The sequence below is a fragment of the Asterias rubens genome, chromosome 5 (assembly GCF_902459465.1).
Source record: "Asterias rubens chromosome 5, eAstRub1.3, whole genome shotgun sequence".
NCBI lineage: Eukaryota > Metazoa > Echinodermata > Asteroidea > Forcipulatida > Asteriidae > Asterias > Asterias rubens.
This window is the reverse complement of record NC_047066.1, coordinates 21,231,929-21,258,252: the sequence shown is the minus strand read 5'-3', so window position 1 is coordinate 21,258,252 and position 26,324 is coordinate 21,231,929. Positions and strand designations below refer to the sequence as shown.

Genomic DNA, 26,324 nt, shown 5'->3' with positions numbered 1-26,324 from the left:
TGTTACACAAATAAAAGACACACAAATTATCCGTATAGAGACATCTTTGGTTCTTTTATATCGTGTGTATCCGTGCTTAACATCCCTTAATATAGACTTTGTAAACACCCCATTTTCTTTTGGATCAACGCAGTCTTTAGAATTCCCCAAATGGAGGCTCTCTGTTTCCCTTTTCTGTTTTGTTACCGGTGTTAGATGCAATTGTGTCCGCCATGCAATACTGTCCGCTCCGGACTCCCCTGCATATGCAATCGTGTCCGGGGCTATGCAAAAACCGTCCGGTGGACCACATGGGGAACACCCGTCGGCCGAACATTTCCCATGTCATTCATGACATGCACTTATAGCTTGTAACAAAAAAAGCGAACGTGTTCCGTCGAGCAAGGGCGTTTAATTTACTGCAAGGACGGTTTTGCACGGGGGCGGACACAATTTCATATGCAAATTTGACCGGGCGGACACAATATTGCATTATGCAGCAGCGGATACGATTGCATATGCAAAACCAACCGGCGGACATTATTGCATATGCAATAATGTCATTCTGATAGTATTGCATAGAGGACGTAATTGCATGCGACACCGGTCTCCATAATGTAGAGTATAGGATTTGAGGCATTGCATGGTGAGGTATCAACACCATGTGTGTATATACTTGCCAGGTAGAGTTTAATTTTGGCGAGCTATCTTGCTTACTTCTACTACCGCGGAGTAGATTGTTCGGTAGTGAATATGAAATCACAGATAATATTTATTACGTCTGTGTACAGACATCTTCCGTTCTTTTATTTTATTTGTCCCTGATTTAACATCCTCCTATGTACTTTGTACACTAACTTTCTAGCGGAGCATACCTCTAGAATTTCCCCATGACAAACTATTGATTTCCTTATGTTCTGTCTTCAGTCATAAGGTAGTGATGAATGTTATACATAATTACCTATTTCTCATACCGGCTAAAATATCTTCTTTGCTTTCATGTCCGTCCCCCGTTACTGTGACAAATTTCATCCCGCTGTTCTTTGCATGAAATATATGTTTTGCTTGCTATTATAAAAAAAGTAAAAAAAGTATATAGGCCCCCCTATACATTAATAAAACTCGTGATGTTTGATGTTGTTATCAGCACTGCCGTTATAGAATTTGACCCATGATATTTTACGATTGTTATGTTTTATTAAATTATTTGAATTCTAAATAGGTCTTTCCAACAGGTTCGGGTGTAAATTGGGTTTGAATTTGCAACAGTCGAGAGCCAGAAATTGGGTCGGTCGAAAACCAAAGAGGGGAAACCTGTTTACCTTTTGCTGAGATATAAATAACAAACAATGAAAATAAGTTTAATTGAATTTTTTTTTTCCTTCCTGGGAAAAATTTGTAGATTTTGTTTATTAGCTCTACGCTCAAATGTTTTTATTTATTTTATAAACACTCCCTTTTAACTGCTTGTTACTGGTTACTGCTGGTTACTCCGTGTTCATTTTTAATTTCAAAATGCAACGTGTTTTTTATCTTGAATTTCCTGAGTGTTCATCGATAACTTTCAGAGTAGAGCTAAACGATATATATTTACATTGTACACTGTTTGTAGATTATGGAGTACATTCTTAACAATTATTCAAAAATAGAAGTATATCTAATACTAGTAAAGATATTGCTATTCCTAGTAATAATATAGACATGTCTCATGTTTATATTGCTTTATCCCATTGGAAACGAATTGTTGCTCTGCTTCAAGTAGATTTTCTATTAAAAATATTGCAACTGTCGGATAACGTTTTAAGTTTTGACTTCATATACAGCTCACATCGAGAGTTGCATTTAAAGGAACACGTTGCCTTGGATCGGTCGAGTTGGTCTTTGAAACGCGTTTGTAACCGTTTTTTATAAAATACATATGGGTAGAAAGATGTTGTACTTGTAAAAGTAGAATACAATGATCCACACAAACATGCCTCGAAATTGCACGGTTTTCCTTTTACCTCGCCGACTAACACGGTCGACCATTTGTGGGAGTCAAAATTTGGACTCACATAAAATAATGGCCGACCGTGTTTATTAGCACAGTAACAGGAAAACCACGCAATTTCGAGGCAAACTTGTGTGGACCATTGTATTCTACTTTTAAAACACCTTTCCAACCATATGCAATTTATAAAAAAAACGGTTACAAACGCTTGTTATAGACCAACTCGTCCGATCCAAGGCAACGTGTTCCTTTAAATTTTGAGCACCTAAACTTATATACTTTGACACACTATGGTGTGTCTCAGTTCTTTGTAAAAGTACATGCGGTTCTTTGTGCGCTTACAATGCAACAGATAATGCGAATTATGGATATTAAATCCCAAGATGAGATAATAACGTATATACACCAAATGTAAAAAGGTGTTTAACTACTAGGGCCTTACCTTTCGATCCAAAACCGAACCTCCGTCAGAGGCATAAACAAACAAAAGCTTATACATTTATTGAAGAAAAATAAGGAAGATGGATTTGGTTTGTACAACTAAAATATAATACATACTATACAGTTACATTATTTATTATAAAGTTATGTATGAGTACGATTTTACTTTTTCAATTTTTAGATTTCCATTGCAAAGAAGTAAATGGTAACTGCCATTGCCGTTCCTGTTATAAGTACAGATAACACCATAGTGAATCGGTCAATGATTAATGCTACATCCTTCCATTCCAAAATCACCCCTCGTGGTGGGTCTGGTTTCCTCTTGTTTGCTCTGGCTGCCTTCCTTGCCACTGTCCCACTCGCCTTGATCTGTACTGGGTCATTCCCGTTCGAATACACCTCCTGCATGATGTGCATACTGTAAGCTCGGCAGCGGGACTTGCAGTTCTTCTGGCCGTCACCATTGGGGGTGTTCTCGCTCTGGCTTACGGTACCATCACCGTTCGTGGAACTGGATGAGTCGGTGAAGCTACAGCTTGCAGTTAACCTCCCTGAGTCACTCTCTGTAAAGCCCTGATTGGTTGATTCGTTATCCAATCGGAAGGCTGGGTTACAGGTTCCGTTGACGACCACTGGCTGACGTTTCACTTGGTAGAAGAGTATTACAGCGAGTTTCAAAGAGAGCCACCGGAGCCATCTTGGAATGGGGTGGCGGTTGTCATGATAGAATAGATTGAGTACGAGTACGGTACATACGATGGACGTGCAGCCAATGGCGATCATGGGTGTAAAGTAAAAACCTGCGGAATAGAAATAATAATATAGGTATTTATATAGCGCCTTTAGCACAGATCAAAGCGCTGAACAATAAATAAAACAAGAACAAAGCAAGGAAAGAGAGATAAACATACTATTACCATTATGGAAGATTTTGGAACGCAAGGTACATTTCCATTGTTTTCGTAGTTCTGAGCATGCGTACATTACCGCGAACACTGGATTTTGCTTGGTAAGTCTGCTGGCCAATAATTGAACAGGCCAATAAGAGATCTCGATGGACCATCAGAGTTGTTCTGGGTTATCCTTAACGAAGACTGGTTCAAGTTAAGATTGAACGGCTGTTTCTGAAACTATAATGCTCTCTTAAAACATGTTCATTGAAACATGATTCATGATTTCTAAATTTAAACTTTTGAAAAGTAACTACTAGGCGTAACTGACGTACCAATAATTGGTGAATTTTCAGACGTTGGTGGTAAGGATTCACTGATGAGCTGCTGGAATAAAACCAGAGCGAGCAAGTTGGTCATTCCAAGCTGGATCTTCTCCCCAGACTCTGGGGGTAGGCCAAACACCATCAGGTTCAGAATAGACAGCAATAAACAGGGGAGAATAATGTTCAAGACATGGAACAGAGGCCGCCGTCTCAGATGTAACGAGTAGGTCAACTCCGGGTATGGATGTGGGCAGCATGTGTACCACGTCTCAAAACGGACCACGTCCACCTTCAATAGCTCCCAAACGCCGGTGTCTGCGAACTGATCCTGTAGGGCCTTAGCTCCCGTAGACATGACCAAGTCGACCGCTGAGCCATCGAAAGCCCATGAGGAGAATTTCAGGTCGCAGACCTGAGTGTCGAAGGGGAAGAGACGGGCGTCGATGAGGCAGGTGCATTTCAGAATGACTGGTGAGGACCAGGTGACTTGGCCGTCGTACCTGGCTTCAGCTGAGATGTCTTTGTAGCTCTCAAAGTCCCTGTCTACACTGGTGGAGGGAGATAGTGAAAACTTTCAGCCAACGAAGCAAATAAGTTTCTATACCTTGATTATTATTACAAGTTGTCGGTTGTCAAAACTCCTCTGTCTGTAAACATTTTACATACGTTCGGCAGAAGTAGGACATACGGTATGAACTTCCGGGTCGGAACCAACCTGGGTTTTGTGTCCTGGGGGCGTAACCCATTTCCCGGAAAAGGGTTAAAAATTGTATTTTAACTCGGATTCTGAGATATTTTGAAAAATGTTTGTGTTATTTGGAAACATATTCTGCATCATAGCATATTGATCCAGAAATGGGAAAGGCCCGACAGGACCCGGTGTGGACCATCGTCGCGAATCGTAATAAATATCGTGAAAGGGTTTGCTGATTAGACGCTTCACCAAGTCTATGGTTTACACTTACTTTTTGTACAGTGTGGTATCTGGCAGCCATATTCTAGATTTGTGAACAAATAGGCTCTGAACTCCTCCATACTCGTCAGGATTCCACATCAGGAACTCGTCGTTCCAAGTCTGTAGTTTAGAGAAAAGCAAATCAAGTTTCGTCACGCACTCTTCTCTTTCAGAGCGAAATTATTAAATGTTTATACATGTGTAATTATGTAATGCATTATGTGTTATGATGATATTTTTGTTTTTCATTTGAATTGAATTAATACTTAATTGATTTCAAACATGTGTTATCGTAACTGTTAATTTAACTTTAACTTAATTTGTCTTTGTGTCTTCCTGTCGAACAGTGATGTTTTAAACATTTAACGCACCCTCGGGAAAAGGGAAAATACACCAACAAGATGGAGTGGACAACAAACCACGTGATTGGAAGGTCAGTGATTTTTCAATTGAAATATTGATAACAATTCGAGAAGGAAGGCAAAGGTTTCTCCTACCGTAATTAAACAAAATCGTATTCAATTAAAGAGTAATTAACCACAACTGTAATCAACTACAACCGTAATCAACTACAACCGTAATCAACTACAACCGTAATCAACTACAACCGTAATCAACTACAACCGTAATCAACTACAACCGTAATCAACTACTACTGTAATCATCTACAACCGTAATTAACTACCACCGTAATTAACTACCACCGTAGTTAACTACAACCGTAATCAACTACAACCGTAATCAGCTACAACCGTAATCAACTACTACTGTAATCATCTACAACCGTTATTAACTATCCACCGTAATTAACTACATCCGTAATCAACCACAACCGTAATTAATGACAATGGTTATCAATTGCAAACACAGTAAATAAGGTGTGGTTTAAAGGCAGTGGACACTTTTGGTAATTGTCGAAGACTAGCCTTCACAGTTGGTGTATCTCAACATATGCATAAAATAACAAACCTTTGAAAATTTGAGCTCAATCGGCCATCGAACTTGCGAGATAATAATGAAAGACAAAAACACCCTTGCCACACTAAGTTGTGTGCGTTTAGATGTTTGATTTCGAGACCTCAAGTTCTAAATCTGAGGTCTCGAAATCAAATTCGTGGAAAATTAGTTCTTTCTCAAAAACTATGGCACTTCAGAGGGAGCCGTTTCTAACAATGTTTTATACCATCAACCTCTCCCCATTACTCGTTACCAAGTAAGGTGTTATGCTAATAATTATTTTGAGTAATTACCAATAGTGTCCACTGCCTTTAAACAATGTATGTTTTGTGTGTCTTTAAAACACTCACCTGTCTCAGCCAGCCGCTGATCTGTATCGTCTGATGCTTTTCATTCTGGAAAAGAGAATACAATGTGTGAAGACAGTCAGTGAACTTCTCGTAAGAAAAAGGCCTTCAAAAAATTCTCATACACTTTTACTAAAACCAACACAATAAATCTATAGCAAGATGTGTTTTATTCATAAATCCTTCGCAGAATATAATAAATTTAGCCAAGTAAAAAACAGCATCGTTGAACTTAACTGGGAAAACCCACACCCACACAAACAAACAGCGACAATTAAACAAATAGTTAAAAAATACACTCAGCGTGCCCCAAAGAACGATGTATATGTTTATAGGGAGTCCATTAAATGGATGGGTGGAAATAAAGACCAAAACTGGACTCACGGTAAATATTTGCTGTTTTTTAAACCCACGACCACGATTTTTTACTTCATTGAATAATTGCTTCCATCCATGGTAATTTTAATGACCAGCCAACGATAAAACGCTGCCGCCTTTGGCAATGCGTAATAAATGACCCTGTCAATGTTGACATTGTCCTAAGACTATAAGAAAAAGCAAATTAAACTGCTGCAAATTCCCATAAGGAAAGTACACAGCCCCCAACAACAAGCTCAAGTTAGATTAAAAAACCGTCATGGTTGTTTAGTGCGTCAGAATGGCCCACATTTTGTGCACATTGAAAAGATACTCGTCACCGTACAGAAGCCCATTGCCGCCACATGTTTAATATTTGTTTTCTCTCTCATTGTGTACTACACGATGACTTTACCTACACGATAAGAGAGATTTTTTTGTATTCATGTGGCAGCAATACGCTTCCGTATCACCGTACGCAGATGACTTAAAATTATATAGCCACTCTATTGTTTGGAGAAAGTGGCACTCGAAGTTGAAATATTTTCCATTTGCTGTTTCAAGAGACTGCTTACTACATAAATAATACACTGCCAAGCTGGGGTGTTAAAATTTACACCAAATGTGATGTCACCTCGTACAAACCGAAAAGGCAACCTAAATTCACCCCATTAAGGTGTAAAAGTAACACCAGTTTCTGCCAACACAATTCATTGGTGTTATTTAAAAAAACTATGATGTTAACACACAGTGGGTTTGGGGGGAAATTTGCTCAGGAGTCACAGTCAATCGACGTTGTGACAACAGTGCACCGCTCAATTTGATTACACCGGTTTTTTGTCAAGTACTTGATTTTGCCAAGTAGGCATATTGAAATGCTTTTAGGGAAATAACAAGAAAAAAATTAAAAAGCTGTTTCCCCTTTCAACCTTGAAAGTTTACGCGAAAAGAATTTAAAACATAATTAATGACCTCCTTTGAGAAAACAGTATTAGCTGTGGCAAACTACTTACCAACTAAAAGACCAGTTGGTTTGACACGCACAAATTAATTACGTAAATTATTCGTACAATTGCTGGTAAGCTCTGGTCATTAGAGTTTCTTGTAAAGAATGCTTTGTTCTGTTGATTGAGTTCTGAAAAATTATCATTCTATACATAAATTTAACTAAAATTTTAACTTAGTTTTGGCATTTTTTTCATAAATTTCATTATGATGTTACCCCGAATGCACAGTAGAAAAAGACAATCGTCTATCCATAATTTCTTTGTTCAGCCCCAATTTAATTTAAAATTTACTTAGTCAGTTTCCCTTGCGGTGTATACTTTATTAATTAAAAATACTTTATGAGTCTGGCAGCATAAATTGCATCGCAAAAATCACCACTGTGTATTTTCTGCGTCATTCGCCAGGCACAAACGACGCGAATGTGAATAAACAAATCCACACCATCTGCCTGTGACTACTGAGCAATATTGCATTGTCCCATTAGTCTCGTAATGCACTGTTACTGTCGATCGAACAAACTGAATGCGTTTTCTTCCTACCTTTTAAATAATTCACAAAGCGTCTTTTGATAGACTTAACTACGATACCATTATTCTTATAAAAACAGGAAGCCTTCTAAATAATTAAGAGTCTAATTAGGTCCTCTTGCAACGTCACAGCAAACATTTTTGCAAAGGAGTTCGCCAAAAAAAAAAAAAAAAAAAAAAAAAAAAACACGAAAATTAGACTACTCTTACTAGCTGTACAAACCAGTTTTACATTTGTATTGGCATTGTGCAAGTTGGTGTCAGATTCACAAAAGGTCTTTACAAAACTGAAAATAATTGTTCCAGTGAGTATATCAGTGACTGCTGACATTCATTCAATGGTTTATTAAAATCTATTATATTCGCTGCCAGCAGCAGAATTACATGAACAGTTACATAGTTAAACATTTGGAGTAAAATATTACATTACTATTTAGAATGGCCTAAACGGAGAGGGGGGCAACATATCGGCAATTAGGAATCTTACAAGTTCATTTACCCATATAGAGACAATTAAATATCGTTACCATTTCAATGACCAATAAAGAGGCAATTGGCAATCTTACAAGTAAATATACCCATAATGGGGGGGGGGGGGGAGGCAATTAAAGACAATCTTACCAGTTCAATGACTTGGGTGATTAGAAGCCGGAACTCTACCGTTATCTTATTGGAGATGTTGTGTACGGGTCTGATTGTGCTTGGCCCGTACTCATCCAGAAGATTCTGCAACAGTGCAGATCTATTACTCATCTTTGATTCGCTCTCTATAGAAGTACAATGATAAAAGACTATTATTAAAATGTTGGTATGTTAAGTTGGTCTGTAGAAAAGGTACTATCAGTTGTTGTATACGGTGGTCTTGTTGGTATGACACTGCTCTAGAATTGCAAAGGTCGTGGGTTCGAATTCCACCGAGCAATATGCCTGTGATTTTTTTTTGTACAGAACTCGGTAAGTACTGAGTATACAGTGCTAACAGACATCGGTGTATGGGTAAAAACCAAAATGAGTATTGTTGTATATTGTAGTTTAAAAGAAATCACCCTGTGGTTTGGTCCAGGCTTCAGCCCCTCCCGATCCCCTGTTGAATGTGGACTAGTAATTGTGTTTGTTCCTCTGCCCACTTGCGCATCCATGCAACCCGAGAGAAAAAAATGTAGTTTTCAGGAAAACCTGAGGGAGTAAACGACTGTACCGCACAGCTCAGTTGGTAGAGCAATGCCCGGAGTGTCATGGGTCTTGGGTTCAAATCCCAATAAGGACCATTTGATTTTCCCCTCATCCCATGATAGTTAGTTCAGGTCAGTCACTTGTGGAAATGGACACGCATTTGTTTTCTTTGAACAAGGGTTCCTTTTCTAAATCAAACTTGTTATAGTTCGCATTGAATCATCACAGTATAGGACAACATTCCTTTGGTAAAACACATTGAGGCCCTTTGTTTGGTTCAATCATTCACATACAGCATGCTCCGGTTATAAAGGAAGACTTTCTTTCCAATCTTTAGTTCTTAGTTTTTCAACCGTGGGCAAAGAAGGCTATAGGCTATTTCGGGTGGGGCAGGCAGCATACGTGTGTAGAGGGCTGAGTGAGTTCGGCACTTGGTTGATGCGAGTAGTTTGTATCTATGCACCGCTAGCTGCATGCTTTCACCAAATCAGAGTAAGTTATTTGTAACGCTTTTAAGAGTTACCAAGTAGTAATATTTCATATTCGGTTATTTTGCCTTAATTTGTTATTATGTACCAGATATAGGGACTATATTCAGTGACCTACATCTTTTTAGCATCAGGTGGTGTTGTTATTGTACTATTGTTCTTAAGGACAAGGTCTCAATCACCAGTAACTTATGTTTTTCTTCGTTATTGTGAACATTGATTCAAAGCTTTGGTTCGTTGTTTTGACTACACTTTTTGGTATTTACCCTATTAAACATTGATGTGTAAACGCACTGTACACTTCTCGAGTCCGGTGGAAAAAAAATGTACGTCCTTTGCATTGCTTCTTTACATAGAAGATGTCCTACCACTACACCACTGGGCTTTATCCCAATGTCTATAGAGGCAGTCCTATCTGTTGGTATACATTTCGATTTTATATAGACAGACAAGGCTGCATTTTCTTCCAGGCACACAAAGTGCATTTTCCAGTTACAAAAGGGCAGGCCATTAAGTTATTAAACAAAATTGTTGCCTTTATTATTCCAAAGACCACTTCTCCCATACCCATGTAGAATTTAACCTCACTGTGATGATTTATGTGTGACAGAAAACTAATCAAACAGCTTTTACTGGAATACGACAATTTTGCACATAACAAAATAATTGCTTTTGCAATTTATCAATATGTCATTATCACATTCCCTTATCCCCCACACACGACGAAATAAAACTTAATGAGTAAAAAACTATTGTTACTCATAGTATACCAGTATATTCTAGAGTCTATGCAATACATGAAAACGCTCAGACATCCCAAGGCTACACGTGCTGAAAATATTTTTGAGCGGGTAGCTTTGAAACACATAACTGCCTAATAAAAATTCCGGTCTCCTAGCGACTGTGGACCCGGTTTGTACCGAATTAAAAACGAATACTTAATTTAAACTAATTTAATATCATAACCCCACTACTGTAACATAATGTATACATAGATGACACTTAAAAAAACAACTTTATTCAACCAAGGTTTAAATTGTTGAAAACCTCAACACTGGAAACTGTTATGCTCTCTCTTTTAATAGCATGATCTCCAATTCGATGTAAATAAATTAGTCATGAAATTTACCACGCGTGTTTCAAATACCCTGCATCTTACGTTGAGTGTATCTGAAAGCAAGCCAGGCTTAAATGCAGTGGACACTATTGGTAATTACTCAAAATAATTATTAGCATATAACCTTACTTGGTGATGAGTAATGGGGAGAGGTTGATGGTATGAAACATTGTGAGAAACGGCTCCCTCTGAAGTGCCATAGCTTTCGAGAAAGAAGTAATTTTCCACGAATTTGATTTTGTGACCTCAGATTTAGAACTTGAGGTCTCGAAATCAACAATCTAAACGCACACAACTTCGTGTGTCATGGGTGTTTTTCTCTTTCATTATTATCTCGCAAGCAAGTTCGATGACCGATTGAGCTCAAATTTTCACAGGTTTGTTATTTTATGCATATGTTGAGATACACCAACTGTGAAGGCTAGTCTTTGACCATTATCAATAGTGTCCACTGCCTTTAATAGCATGATCTCCAATTCGATGTATATAAATTAGTCATGAAATTTACCACGTTTCAAATACCCTGCATCTTACGTTGATTATATCTGAAAGTAAGCCAGGCATAATATTCATACATAAATATTACAAAACTTGAAACTGAAAACAAAATTGGTTACCTGTGAGAAGAGTACTGCATACCACTAAGATGAAAACAGCAACGAGTCCAGCCATTGTTTCTAAACAATGAGTTTCTCTGCGTGTCGAGAGTTCTCGTGGTTGTTGTCACTAATGCTAGCCTTGACTTTCTCTGTTGATTAATTTCCCATCTATATAGACCCCCTTGGATCGCTCCCCCTTCCCTGTCTCTCCTTTCCTGCCTCTGTTGACTCTTGCTTCGCCGACAATTAAATCAATTATTATAGGTATGTGAGGGGGAGTCGCATCCACTATAGCCACGGTTGCTATCGCTTCGTGTGATTAACCCGCGTTGTGATGTACACTGGTTTTACACGGTCATCGGAGTCGGGAGAAAATAACGGGGAAAACTCATCCTTGTATCCGCACGTTTCGCCGTGTCATGACATGTGTTTAAAATAAATCTGTAATTCTCGCTATCGAGAATTGATATTGTTTTACTGTTTTCTCAACAAGTAAAGCATTTCATGGACTAATATTTCAAGAGAAGTCTTTCACCACAACCTTCTGTAAACCCTGTAAGTTATTTGTAAATCTGTGAACTTTTATTATTTTTTCTGTACCGAAAGTGACATGTAATGTCGCACGTGAGGTCTAATCTGCAAATAAATTAACAGTTTTCTCCAAAATATTCCTTTAGTTTTTTTGTTCTTGTTCAATGTTGATTTTGCTTATTTCATGTTCAGAGGTAACATTCAAATAAGAAGAATAGTTTGCTGTCAGTAGCATCTGTTAAAAAAAATACAATAACGATTACTCTAAAAAAATAAATTTAGCACACAATATTTTTAAAGTTTTACCTCAGGCGTCAATGTCGAGGCATTATTGTTGTCATTGTTATTGTTATTTTAAAAACGAGCACGTGGAACAACAACCACTAAGGAATAATCGGCATTTTGTTGGTGCATCTATAATGTCTCGCCATAGCGTTAGGACATTTTTGAATTTTCGAATTGTATTCTTTTTTTAAGGGGAGCAAGGATTTAAAATTAGTTTCAGCCGATTATTTTAAAATTATTTCCTGTAGCAAATGATGAGGATTTTGGTTTGCCCACTCTCAACGATTTGAATTTGAAAATGTGAACGTCACCTCAACTCAACTTATGAAGTCAAGACTTAAATGCAACCAATCGTTACTTTTTTTGTTACATTAAACACGGCCATTATATAATATTGACTTGTGAAGGTTTTTAATTACTACAAGTAATTAATAGTAAATTAATAATCAACGCTAAGATGGCCATGGAAAAATGCCCCGAATAAATCTCTGAGAAGAGACAACTTCCATAATTGAATTTGATGAACTACTGATTGAAAATGAAAGTTACTTTCCGAATAAATCTGCCATGTCGCTAGCTCCATCCATCTAATACACAATAAATTAAGCGGAGGATCAGGTAGAATTATTTCAGCTTCGGCAGAAGTTCTGATTTTTAATTAAAGGCGGGTCTGTAAAAATATTTTCGTTTAGATTATTACGGCTTGGCTGTATCCCTATAACAAATTTAGCGCCTATACTTAATAAGGTTATACGAAGTTTCTTCGATGTCGAAACATGTAATGCTACATTTTACTACTTACCGTTTAATGAATATGTATGTTGGTTGTCGACAAGTGTTTTTGTATTTTTTTTTAATGAAATATCACCTAAAATCTCGAGTCCGGATTGCCACTTGATGAAGGCTATCAAACTGATTTAGTGTCGACCCAAACATTGCCAACTTCTCCTGGGGCTGAAATTAGACTAGGTTACCCCCTCAACAGGCTTTACTGCTGTAGGCATGGGTAAATGAACCCGAAATGTATAGCAGAACGCATATACATTTTAAGCTTTTTACAAAATTAGTTATGGTTAAGTGCCTCATTGCTCACTTGCACAAATGTCACGTCCCGGAAATGTTCCGTTGCAATGAATGTTTTTATTAACATTATCGTAGTGGAAGGGTATAACATGTTGACGAATGTCACTTTTTTGAAAATAATAAAACTGTTACAGTAGCAATATTATGGGTTAAACTAGCGTGAACAAATTGCGCCCTCTTGCGGCACTTAACAGAAGACGCAATAGGAAGTATTCGCTCGGCCCCAGCAGTCAGTCTATCCAGGACCGCTGGGATGAGCTAAGCTGGGATGAGCTAATTGTTTGCACAGATTCTTGTTCAGGAAGAACGTCATGTAAGCAGTGCATAGAAATATGGTGCAGTGTGAGTGTGATGCATGATGGGACTGCGCATTATTAAACCAATGTGCGTGCATGATATGTTTGCCCATCCCAGCACTTTTGGTTAAAGCAAGGCGCTGGGGACGAGCGAATGGTAAGTAGGCCTACTTTGACTTTATCGAGACTCACTTATTCACAGAACCGAAACCAAAGTCACTGGAATGGGATAATGACTACGCATGCGCATTAGACACCTCCTCCTGACGTAATAACCCCGATTGTATTTTCTTGAACTGGGTGATTGTTTTGAGAACATAATACGAAGGAAAGTCTGTTTTCCAGTTATTCGGATTGTAATATTTTGCTAACAAACAAAACTTGATAAAAATAGTTAGATTTGATCACTTATGTCATCCAAATATAATAACGGCCTACTTTGACCACTAGAAATAGACATTATTTCCACCTCAATATACCCCTCTGGAATCACTGGCCCCGCCCCTACCACAGCCTTCCAGTGCTGCTGCTTTTGTCCTTCCATCCCGATGGAAACCTCCCATTAACCCTGATCGTTTCAGATGTATTTTCTAATAAGAGACAAATGAACACAATATCGTGGATTATGTTCATCTTTTGATCAAATTAACCTAAATCTATAAGACTTATCTTTATTGTTCATTCTATTTTGGGAGGTTTCTGTGAACATTCATTTGTGGATTGGGAAATCATCTCCCGTCGTTAAAAGCTTGTACGTCTCTTATTTCTTAAATCTTGTGTATTATTAACTTAAAGTCAATAGCCACGAAAGCAGTCGCATGATTAAGAGTATATCTTTTTGTTGTACATGAACATCGTTTGTGTATAGTTTAAGGTCAGTCTAGATCTTGCAACAGTCATCAAGTCATACAAATTGTAATGCTCGACAATAATTTCTGAGGTTTTTGTAAAAAGTAGGATTATACTTTGATAATAACCCCGTACAATGTGTAAAAACGTTTACCCGAAAGTCAACTTTTTATAAAGTTGGAGAGTATTCGTGCGAAAATATTTGGCCTGAATTTATGAATTTATTAGAAACAAACAGTCTATCAACCAGTTTAGTCGCAAATGATATAACGAAGACAACTTTTGGAGACTAACATTTCCTTGTGTCCGTTTACGTATGTTGCAACCAGAGATGAGGTTGGTCGGTACCCGCACTCACCTCGTTTAAAGTTCTTGACAAAAACAAAATCGACTACTCCCGATTCTCATGGCGCTAAACGTGGGTGGGTTTAAAGTTCTTGGGAAAAAAATCGATTAGGCCAACTCCCGATCCTCATGGCGTTCTCGCTTGGAAACTCCCCCCCCCCCCCCCCTTACAAGAAGAAAAACACGTACACACACGAAAACACAAACAAAAACAACAATACAAACAAAAAGCCCTCATACCATATGTTGCTGAAACTAGGTAAAACTTAATTATTGAACACACTAAAAATATATAAATTAAAGAAATCCCAAAGATGGTACAAAAATTAGAGGCGAGAGACACAAAAGGCCAATGGTTCATCGCTACAGAGAGCAGCGCCCTCTAATTAATTAAGAAATTAATACTGAATTACAGACACTAGGACGTAAATATTTTATTATACGTTTAGTGGTCACACGTGGATAAATATTAAGTGGAAGCTTAACCCTATAGTAATTCACCACATAAGAAATAAACGTATTACAATCCAAAACCTTTAGAGTCAGAATTGACCCGGTTCCGAATCCCTGAGGGAGCCTGACCCATTTCTATGTCAGTTTGATCCGGAATTCGGGCTAAACTATGACAGTGAATCCAAGCTACTTTTCCCCCTTTTTAAAACCAATATACAGGGTCAAACCTGACCCCAAATTGGTCAGGCCCCCTTGCATTTCTGATCGGGGTCAACTCTGACGGGAGTGTAGACCTTGGATGTGACGTTCCATCAATAATTAAGAAAAGTCTGCTACGCTAATTGAAATGTCCCTATTGGTTACCACCACATTGTGTTCGCATTATGTACATTTATATCCAAATTGATGTTATTATAATAGCCTTGTGAGAATTTATGTACGGACAACACTGCTGTGTGTAGAAAATGATTTTCCTTTTCTCTACATGAGAGAGGGTGCGAGAGTGCATCAACTATTTACGGTATGATATATGATAGCTGCAATGTTGTATTCAATCTTGCATGAATGTATGTACTGTTGCTAAAACATGAAGTGAAATCTGGACTACTTTTAGTTTTCGAGGCGAAGCTGAGTGCTGAAAAAGCCAGATATCATAGGACGATATGTGACGCGTGTTCCAGATCCACCAATCAAATGACAAGGATTCAATAGTCAAATTGCTAGTGTTGAGTGTATTGACAATGTTTGTTGACAATATATTGTGAGATTTGTCCTATTGTGTGTGTTTTATTTTTACCCGTGTATATGAGAAATTTTTTCTCGATATTGAGCTAGAAACCTACGAAGAAGGTTATCATAATTTAGACGGCTTGACTACGCCCCTATAGCGATCATTACAACAGTGGTCCCAATTGCGCATGCTGTAACGAGGGCCGATAGAACCATAGCGGCCCGGTCAATAACCAACGCTACATCCTTCCAGTCTAAAATCACCTCCTTTGAAGTTAACTCACTGGTCTTCATCTTCCCTCTTCGTCCTGTTTTGTCAGCTCTCGGTGGTATGTTAATTGACAAGTTGCCGGTTGGACCATTCTCCCGTGTGCTCATCCGGCAGTTGCTGCAAACGTGTTTCCTGACTGCGTTGGTTTCATTGGCCTTGTTTTCAGCAGTCTCGCTGTTCTCCATCAACGAAGAATCGCTATTCATTTCGATCCGGGTACCAGACTGTTTCCTTGACTCACTAACATGGCGGCTCCCTGGTTTACTGTGACTTTGAAGTCGGTAGAAGAGGATTAGAGCTGTTCTGGAGATGAATTTACGCAGCCAGGTCGGGATTGGGCGACGGTCGTTATGGTAGAACAGTTTTAGTACAAGCACGGTGCACATTACGGAAGTGCAGCCAATGATGATCATCGGAGTAAAGTAGAAACCTAAATACAAAGCAGAATATAATATTGGACTTTTTTAGCTGTATTATTGAACAACACAAAGTACACAGATTAGTGTTAAAGTACTGCATGACCCACCCCCGACCCTGAGTGGACAATGCTCAATTGCCCTTTTCGAGATATTATAGGACACTTAAGGAGTGCACTGGTTTGGTTTGATACAGACAGATTTACCCAAATCCAATGGTGTCAAGTATAACTTACTGTGTCATCCATATTTCAAAAGCCTACATTAGATATTGCGCATTACCTATTCGCGGTGATTCTGCGGCAGACGTGGGTGGTAATGCATCAGTGATCAACTGTTGAAACAACACCAGTGCCAGGAGGTTAGTCATTCCCAACTGAATCTTCTCACCAGACTCCGGGGGCAATGCAAACACCAACAGGTTCAGAATAGACAGCAGAACACACGGAAGCAGAATGTTCAACACGTGGAATAGAGGTCTCCTCTTCAGGTGTATGAAGTAGGAGAGCTCCGGGTAAGGAGCCAGGCAACACGCGTACGTGATCTCTCGTCGAACCACCTCGATCTTGAGGAGTTCCCAGACGCCGTCGTCCCGATATTGATCATGGAGAGCGAGGGCCTCTTGCGCCTGGAGGTTTACCTCAGACGCGTCGTAGGCCCACGGGCTGAATCGCAGCTCGCAGACTTGGATGTCAAATGGGAAGAGACGTGCGTCGATACGGCATGTGCACTTAAGGATAACTGGAGTACTCCACTTCACTTGCCCAGTGCTGTTAACCTTCGCTGAAATGTCCTTATAACTCTCAAATTTAGGATCCACACTAAAATAACAAAACAGAACAATGAACAGCTCAGTTGAACAATGCAGTTAAAATGACAAAGAAACGTGCTTGAACAAGCACACTCGACGTCATAGATCGTAAACAAAAAGTATATAAATTCTTCAATCCATTTGTTTTTGATTGATTTTAAAGCACATGAACAACTTTGATACTTGTCAGAGACCAGTATCCGCTCGTTATGTGATCCGACATAGACAACAAAGTAGAAATTAAAGCTCAATCGGTCATTTTATTCACGATGAAACAGTGAGAAAAGAGGTCAATGTAATTATTGTTTTAGAATATTGATTTTCGTCTCTTGAGATTAATACTAATTATTTTATGCATTTCTCAAAACTATAGCATTTCGGGTAAACATAACTCAAAGGGAGTTTCTCCCTATTGGACCGTCTTTATATTATACTAATGTCCAACTTTGTGAACAGTGTGTACAAACTCTGTTTGGAGTTTATACCAAAGATGTTGTATCTACGTTAAGCTTCAGACCTGCTCAATTGTTTTGTAGCATTTAAACACACACAGGAATCTAAATATAAGATTGGTTATACACGTGAAAAACGTGGTTCTGTCTTTAAAGGGTTTGTTAACCTTGCCAATTCAAACTTTAACAGGAAGTCCTCTTCAGTCAAGAGGCTGACTGTTTTCATTAAGGGGCACTTACTGCAGACATAATTATTCCTGTTATGATTGTATAATAAGCTGTTGCATGCTTCCTTCACTATAAGATCTTATACGGGTCAGAATCGACCCGAATCCGGGTCCCGTTGAGCCCGGGTCAGTATGACACGAAATATGTGTCAATACGAACCAGAAATGGGTCAAAATGGATCAAAATGAATCCGGCTTCAAATCAAAAACCAAAATGCATTTCACTGTTTAGGGTTTACTTGTGACTAATAAACATTAATGATTAATAATAATTACACCTTTCCAGATCAACCTCACCCGGATTGGTCAGGCCCCCTTCGATCCGGAATCATCCGGTTCAAATCTGACTCGAGATAATTTTTAAGTATTCCTTAAAGGAGTGTTCCTGTCACTTATAATGTGAACTTACTTTTTATACAAGGTAGTGTCCGGTAGCCATATGTTCGATGTGTGAACGAAGAGTGAAGTTACACCATCGCGTTGGTCTGGATCCCATGTTAAAAACTCGTCCTCCCAAAACTATCCGGGAAAGATAATACCATGACAGTAAAGTCAGTTTGGTATTGCACCTTAGGCATTCACGCAGGTCTGTACAATGAATGTCTACTATGATATTTCAATATTGGACAATTGACATTTCCATGGGTTTGTACAGCCAATGTATACTTTTCCAATGGGCATTTGGACGTTATATACAGTGAATATCTACTTTCCATTTGGACATTGCCAATTTACTGAGGTTTGTACAACGAATGTCTGTTTTCTATTTCCGATATTGGAACCTCACATTCACATTCACAGTCTCTGCTCAAAATGCAGTGTCCAGTCAGTCTAACTATAAATGTCATTGAACATACAGTGCTAAATATAGCGCGCTATACCAATATACTCACGGTTTCTGAACAAACATAAGCGTGTTAAAACTTAGAATAATATTAGTATTAAGCAATTCAGATTCCACTTTTCATCAGATTCAAACCTTACAGCTGAAGAAACATCAATTTGGTATGGACAGTTGCCTCAACGGGTTGAATTTGACTAAACAAAATAATTGAAGTAACTGTGTCAATTATGCAAATCAAGCTGATGACGCCAAGGAAATGCAGTGTACATTATTTATTCTACAAATAATCATGATTGAAAGTGATTGACTGTTGTTACATTGTGAATTGTACCTGTGTGAGCCAGCCGCTGATCTGTATCGTCTGATACTTTTCGTCCTGAAAGACAGAACAAACGAATTAGCAATTATTAATATGAGCCAAGCGCTGCTTTGATAATAGCATTTAGCATTAAAGAATAGATCGTTTAAGGCGTTACAAATATAGAGAAACTTGAAAACAAAACTGATTCCCGTCTGTTTAGTCCTTGAAATCGCTGCTTAGCTATCAGAAGCCGCAATTACGGTCAATGGCAGTCAAATATATGAACAGCACTAAAGACAGTTCCCATTTTGACAACTCCTGTATTACGGGCAATTGTAGTAACTGTTTGTACGCACAACTTTGTGTTTGCAGTATACACGGGAGTTAGTGGAATTCCTGGCATGAATGATCGGTGGAACCACTTGGATACAAGGGGAAGATAAACATTCTCAGTAATTTAATGCCAAAGAAACTTGATAATTATACGGCCTAATGATGAGCCATAGGCCTACTGCCCCGGGATGGCTCGCTTGGGATAGACTTTTAGATACATTTTTGGCGTCTATTAAAATGGCATAATATCTGTTGTTGTAATATTGTAACATACTTTCGCAAATAATATTCTTCTAAAAGGCCCACATCGTATTCCTAACCAATTCAATGAGTTGAGTAATGAGGAGACGAAACTTGACAGTAGTTGTTTTGGTGACATTGTAGACTGGTCTGACGCTGGTTGGTCCGTATTCAGACAGCAACTCTTGCAGTAGGGCTGACCGATTGCTCAATCTCCTCGGATGTGACCCTAAAATACAACCAAAGACCAACATTTCATTCAGCTGCTTAATTTAAAGACTCTGGACACTATTGGTAATTGTCAAAGACCACAAGTCTTCTCACTTGGTGTATCTCAACATATGCACAAAATAACAAACCTGTGAAAATTTAACCTCAATTGGTCGTCGAAGTTGCGAGATAATAATGACAGAAAAAACACCCTTGTGTGCTCTCAGATTCTGGATTTCGAGACCTCACATTCTAAATCTGAGGTCTCGAAATCAAATTCGTTGAAGTTTACTTCTTTCTCGAAAACTACGTTACTTCAGATGGAGCCGTTTCTCACAATGTTGTATCCTATCAACCTCTCCCATAACTTGTTGCCAAGTAAGATTTTATGCTAATAATTATTTTGAGTAATTACCAATAGTGTCGACTGCCTTTAAATGCAAAGTGTAACCTGGTTGTTAGAACCGTTTCGTATTCTGCTCATTCATGAACAGGACATTTTTAAGCAATTGACATTTCTCTTTAACAAGCAGTTCTATGAAATTGGGCCAATTATCAATCAGTCACAACAGGGAAGGAATTTACATTGGAAGTGGAAATAGATGAGTATTTTCAACACTTTCAATTATTATATTGGTAGCAGTTTTGTTGAAATGCCGCACAGTTAGTGTCAACTAGTATTTGCTATTATAAGACTTCAGACAATATAAATATTTTGACCACGAGTAGTCCAGGGAAGTACACAAGTAAATGTTACACAAAATTGGTCAGAATAAACAACTCAACATTCAAACAAAACTAGGAAGATCAAATTTACTAACTTCACTTGAATTATATATTTTCTATCCCTAAATTGTACAAACTGTGTTGCCCCAAAACATTGTTAACACATGAGCAGTCCCAGCTTGGAAAAAAAAATCCAGTTGTATAAAATATTATTTTTCATCAGTTTGTTCAACTAAGTGATGTATTATTGGGCAATACAGCTCTTCTGGAATTAATTGGGCCGCGCGATGTCCCGCAAGTGGAAAGTGGAATAAGCAAAATAAAAACCATTTAATATTTGTTTTGCATCGCTTGATTAAGACTTCGACCATCATGGACTTCGACTACATACATGGATGGTCGTAATTATCTTGACCCAACCATAAACTGACCAGTAATCCAGGTGTATAATAATGTGATTATAAGGTATAAGCGTCGACCTATATTTAGCATATAGAGATGAAGGTTGCATACAAACAAATAGTTTGTTTTATCAACCTTGGGTCGATATCTCATTAGGAATAATGCATGTATTAACCGCACTCATTGCAATTTTGACCGAGGAAATCCTGTTCACAAAGTTGCACATTATTACTCAATTCTCACAATGTGTTATACTATCAACAGCTACCCACTAGTAATCAAGAAAGGTTTTACGATAATATTTATTTTGAGTAATTACCAATAGTGTCCACTGCCTTTAAGTGTTGTCACAATATATGAACCCAGCAAAGGATCAACGTTTGCAACCACGTTGGTGATATTATGTGAACCACTTAACTTTACTCTGTTTCTGCTTTCGCAACGACCAGTTGGCATACGTGCTTGGAGCTTATTTCAAATTACAGAGATTTTCACGTTGACGACAAGTGACTTATTTGTTATTTCCCCCCAAACGCCGAATGACAAGTTCCTTCTCTATGCATGGTAATGCTTTCCTTAAATCGTTGACTGCCGGGCATAGACACAAATCTCATCTCATGTGATTGCCAATTCCAGATGCAAATTGTTAATACTCGACCGACGCGCAATTGATTTGATCCAGTCATGTATGCTCACGGCGAAGTATATAGCATGAATTATAGAACAGGGTACATAGAATAGTTGATTAAGTGATGACAACCATTTTTAAAAGCTTTCCAGACAGATAGATAGACATATATAAATACAGTGGACTCATTGGTAATGGTAAAAGACCAGTCTTCTCACTTAGTGTATATCAACATATGCATAAAATAACAAACCTGTGGAAATTTGAGCTTGATTGGTCGTCAGAGTTGCGAGCTAACTATGAAAGAAAAAACACCCTTGTCACACAAAGTTGTGTGCTTTTAGATGCTTGATTTCGAGACCTCAAATTCTAATCTTGAGGCCTCGAAATAAAAATCGTGGAAAATTACTTCTTTCTCGAAAACTATGTCACTTCAGAGGGAGCTGTGTCTCACAATGTTTTATACCGTCAACCTCTCCCCATTACTCGTTACCAAGTGAGGTTTTATGGTAATAATTATTTTGAGTAATTACCAATAGTGTCCACTGCCTTTTAGAAGGCATGTTTAAACATACGTTAGTTTGCGGGAACTCCATGTGTGTATCTTCTTCCAGGATGTTCTCTAAAGAACTTGTATATTCTACTTCTAATGCGGAGAAGATTTTATAATTTGCTATATCGCAAAACACATGATTATACGTCACATGCAATGCCTCAAGTCCCATTAAAAAACATTGTTATTTATACAAAATTTCAATCTAGAGTATAATATGACTCAGCAATAGGTGAAAAGAGACACAAAAAATTGTATATTGGATGTCACTATGTTCGTTTGATTGATATGTTAAACAAAATAATGAAGCCGTACAGAAGAAGGGAAATCATAGAATTTTTAAATGGTTTCAGTTTCTTTTAGGCGACCGCACACTGGCCTTGCCTCTCATGCGAAAAAAATAGCTACGGGTAAGTCTTAATTGTGGCGTGTCTAGCCGAGCCGACAAGCTCACTGGACTGAAGCTCTGGTGATCATGATCAGCAGTGTGTGGGTTCGAGTCCTGGCCTGGACAATTGTGTCCACAAGCAAGGTAGGCCTAAGGTATCGAGATATAAAAAAGCACCATCCCACACGTGACGTAGTATTTTCATTTTGACACACGCCGTCAGTTTAAAAAAAAAAAAACTTGAGGTCGGGTCCTAATTTTTTGATCGATTATAACGAAAAATACAAAGAGTACATACATACCAAAACTACATTAAATGATAAACAAACACATTACAATAAGGTTTAAGTAGCATTCCCCGCTGAAAACGTTTCGCTCAAGGTAGCTCTTTAAACAATGGGTCTTATAACACTTCGAGCACAGCTCTTTAACAATGGGTCTTATAACACTTCGAGCACAGCTCTTCTGACCATGTACACAACATAAACACACGCTTCGCTGTTTAGAAGAGCTGCTTAAATTAATATCACTTTCCCTTCTTACTGCATTTTCCATGCGCAAGAACAATCTTCATTTCTCCAGGAAATGAACACGATCAATATATGCATACAGTGTTCCTCTTAGGAAGATGCATGTTCAATTAAGACTACGTTGGTCCATGTAATCTGCAGCCTACAACACTCCAACTCTCTGCCAGGCACATAACTTTGAAAAACTAATAATAGCAAAAAAATCATGTTTGGTTCTTCTATAGCCGGTCGGGTAGTAGTTTAGATCAAGGCACTTTGCAAAATTATCATCCTCAACTCCATGGGGAGCATGAAACCCAAAGCTGCTTAAATTGGCGCCAATGGGTTAATTTAACATAGTACTGTACCCTCGCAGGTTCCCACCTATACACCTAGGTGAAGAGAAGCAATTATAGTGAAGTGCCTTACATAATGCACACTCCGATGATTCAGCCATCAGAATGTAAAAGCAATATGTTTTGAGATTGACATAATAGTATGTTTTGTTTTTGTTTTTACTGCGCCTTGAACACACAGCACGGTGGATATGTGCACAATACAAGTCTTTATTGATATATATATATATATATTTTTTATTATAAACATTTCAGGATTATTTTATTTTTCAAGACATGTAACTAAGTACAAAGTATTCAAGACTCTTTTGGAATGATTCTCGGTCTTCAAAATCCCATGTTTGAGCTGGATTTTGGCCTTTCTGCTTCTTGATATTCTGAGGTGTTTTCCATTCGGGGATGGAACAAATATTATTGTGAGTTAAGCCTTGGTTAAACCCCAAATGCCTCATCGTGAGCTTACGAAAAAAAAACGAACTTCATATTAGTAATTCAACCAGTGTTTGTAAATAAGAGTGTATTCCCATGTGGAAAGACTCTCTACTTACCGAGAAACAGGGAGGCTAGTACCATCAGGCAGGCCCAGGTGTAATTACTCGCACAACGCACCATCATTACACGTCAGACTTTATGCCTCTGTTGATCTTTCAGAAATTGTCTCCAGATTATCTTGTGGCATCGTATTAAGCCTGATCTGTTCCAATATACATCACAGTTGCCTCTGATTCCTTTATTTTCACACCACACTTGTTTGTAGGGTTTCGAGAGAGGGCGCTACATACACTTTTAGCCTATAGTATCACAACCATAAAGCTTTTGGATTTGAGGCATTGCATCGTTAAGTATCAAATTTTGGTTTGCGGTAATGTGTGCTGTTAGATTGTGATCTTTTGAGAACTTGCCTTGCTTTAAATTATACTACCGTGGAGTAGATTTTTCGGAATTCGGGAGAGTTCTGCGCTACCGCGGAGTAGATTTTGCGGGGGTGTTTTTTGAGACTTTTCAGTTCTGAAAAGAACTGTCCTCCTGGTTGACTACTACCTGGGTGGAAGGTAGGGAATATCTAGGAGCAAGTTCGAGTGCGCACATTTAGTCCACCAGTGGTCGACCAAAGACTAGCAACGCACATTCGCAGTAACGTACTCACCCGAACGACTCGTTTGGTAGTCTAGTCAACCTTCCACCTTTTCGCTGGTTCCCCTCAGCGCTTAACACATGTTAGAATGGAACATGCTGTTGGGACCAGTGAAGAAACCATGGGCTCGAGGCTGGTTCCAAATGGTCGACCACAGTAGTCAACCAATGGTCGACCAGCCTGGGTTCGAGTAAAAAATGGTCAACCTTTAGTTAACCATTGTGCACACTCGAACCTGCTCTAGGTTGCAACTATCTATATAGAGGTCAAAATAACCATTGCTGATGTGTTGATGCCAACGCAAAAAGAAAGGAGAAGTTTGACAACTTATTTGTTTTCCGCACTTGGAAGACGTTGTTTATTAACATGTTCATGTAAACAATCGGCGTTAATTATAGCTTTAAAAAAAAAAAGAATACTAGTTTGATGTTATTGGATGACCTGTCAATTTATTTATTTTTTTTACTGTTTTTTCTTCTTTTCACGACAGCAAGCCATACATATAATAATAATAATAATAATAATAATAATAATAATAATAATAATAATGGAAATTTATATAGCGCCTATCCATGTAAACATGCTCCTGGGCGCTGAACAATTAAAAGAAAACATATTAAAATCCATACAATTAAAACACCAAATAGAAAATACAGTTAACATGTAATAAGTGCAGATTTTGTACACAACAATCAATGATTAAAAAACACTGAGAATAAACCCTAGTTAAAAAAACCTGGAATTGCTACAGAGAATACAAAAACATATGTACATGTACTTGTACTTAGTGGTTTAAAAAAGCACGCTTAAAAAGATTTGTGTTAAGGCCAGCCTTGAAGGTATCAACATGACTGGCTTCCCTAAGTTGCTTAGGAAGCTGGTTCCACAGTTCAGGGCCAATTACAGAGAACATCCTATCACCTGCAGAAACCAGCTTCGCTCTGGGGCGGATCAACAGAGTAACATCACTAGCAGAACGAGTAGATCTAACAACAGGCCTAGTAGCAACAAGATCGTACAGATACAAAGGGCAAAGACCATTTAAGCATTTAAAAATTAACAAACACACCTTAAAAATAATCCGATACCTGACAGGAAGCCAATGTAACTGCATTAGAACTGGGGTGATATGCTCATATACCTTTTGGTACAAGTAAGTAGCCTCGCAGCTGAGTTCTGAACTCTCTGTAAGGGGGCAAGAGTGGTGGCAGGGAGACCAGCATTGCAATAATCAATCCGGGATGTGACTAACATATGAATTATTTGCTCTGTACTACGACGACCTATAAACCTCTTAATCTTACTAATATTGTACAAGTGATACATGGCAATACGGGAGACAGACTTGATGTGAGATTGCATATTCATATGTTTGTCAAATGTTATACCAAGAGTTTTGACCTCAGGCACAGGGTTAATGGAATGAAAGCCCACAGAAACATCTACTTTTGGTAATTTCTTCAAAGACGACGATGAGCCAATAATCAGAACATCTGTCTTTTCATCGTTAAGTTTGAGATAGTTCAATGTCATCCAGTGTTTGATGTCCTCACTGCATGCTTCCAGTTGTTTTATTTTACTGTATACATCACTTTGAGTAGGGGTTGCAGAGATGTAGAGCTGAGTATCGTCAGCATAGAAATGGTGTCTGAGGTTGTGTCGACGGATGATGTCACTAAGTGGTAGCAAATCAATGTTGAACAAAACAGGACCCAGTACCGATCCTTGTGGCACACCGAACTCAAGCGGATACGAGTCACCTTCAGATGAGCTGGTGATCTTAACTCTCTGGCAGCG

The 26,324-nt window shown here is 38.4% G+C and overlaps 2 protein-coding genes and 1 long non-coding RNA gene across 3 annotated transcripts in view; 1 reads left to right on the top strand and 2 right to left on the bottom strand.

Annotated features, from left to right (window-relative positions):
* Positions 1–2,162: 2,162 nt before the first annotated feature.
* LOC117290525 (neuronal acetylcholine receptor subunit alpha-9-like) lies at positions 2,163–11,462 on the bottom strand. The gene is made up of 6 exons (XM_033771957.1): positions 11,173–11,462; positions 8,399–8,544; positions 5,889–5,933; positions 4,592–4,701; positions 3,636–4,174; positions 2,163–3,210 (listed from the first exon to the last, which is right to left on the bottom strand). Exons 1-6 carry the CDS (start codon positions 11,225–11,227, stop codon positions 2,588–2,590), a joined length of 1,518 nt encoding a protein of 505 aa, XP_033627848.1. The 5' UTR covers positions 11,228–11,462; the 3' UTR covers positions 2,163–2,587.
* Positions 9,330–26,324, top strand: part of LOC117290530 — a 34,184-nt gene continuing 17,189 nt past the window's right edge. Inside the window, exon 1 of the long non-coding RNA XR_004519047.1 lies at positions 9,330–9,442. This is a non-coding gene — a long non-coding RNA (uncharacterized LOC117290530). The remainder of the gene's footprint in view (positions 9,443–26,324) is intronic.
* On the bottom strand, positions 14,726–24,101 carry LOC117290527 (neuronal acetylcholine receptor subunit alpha-7-like). The gene is made up of 6 exons (XM_033771958.1): positions 23,941–24,101; positions 19,701–19,849; positions 19,078–19,122; positions 18,312–18,421; positions 16,695–17,233; positions 14,726–16,426 (listed from the first exon to the last, which is right to left on the bottom strand). The coding sequence occupies exons 1-6, from the start codon at positions 24,005–24,007 to the stop codon at positions 15,870–15,872; spliced, it is 1,467 nt and encodes a 488-aa protein (XP_033627849.1). The 5' UTR covers positions 24,008–24,101; the 3' UTR covers positions 14,726–15,869.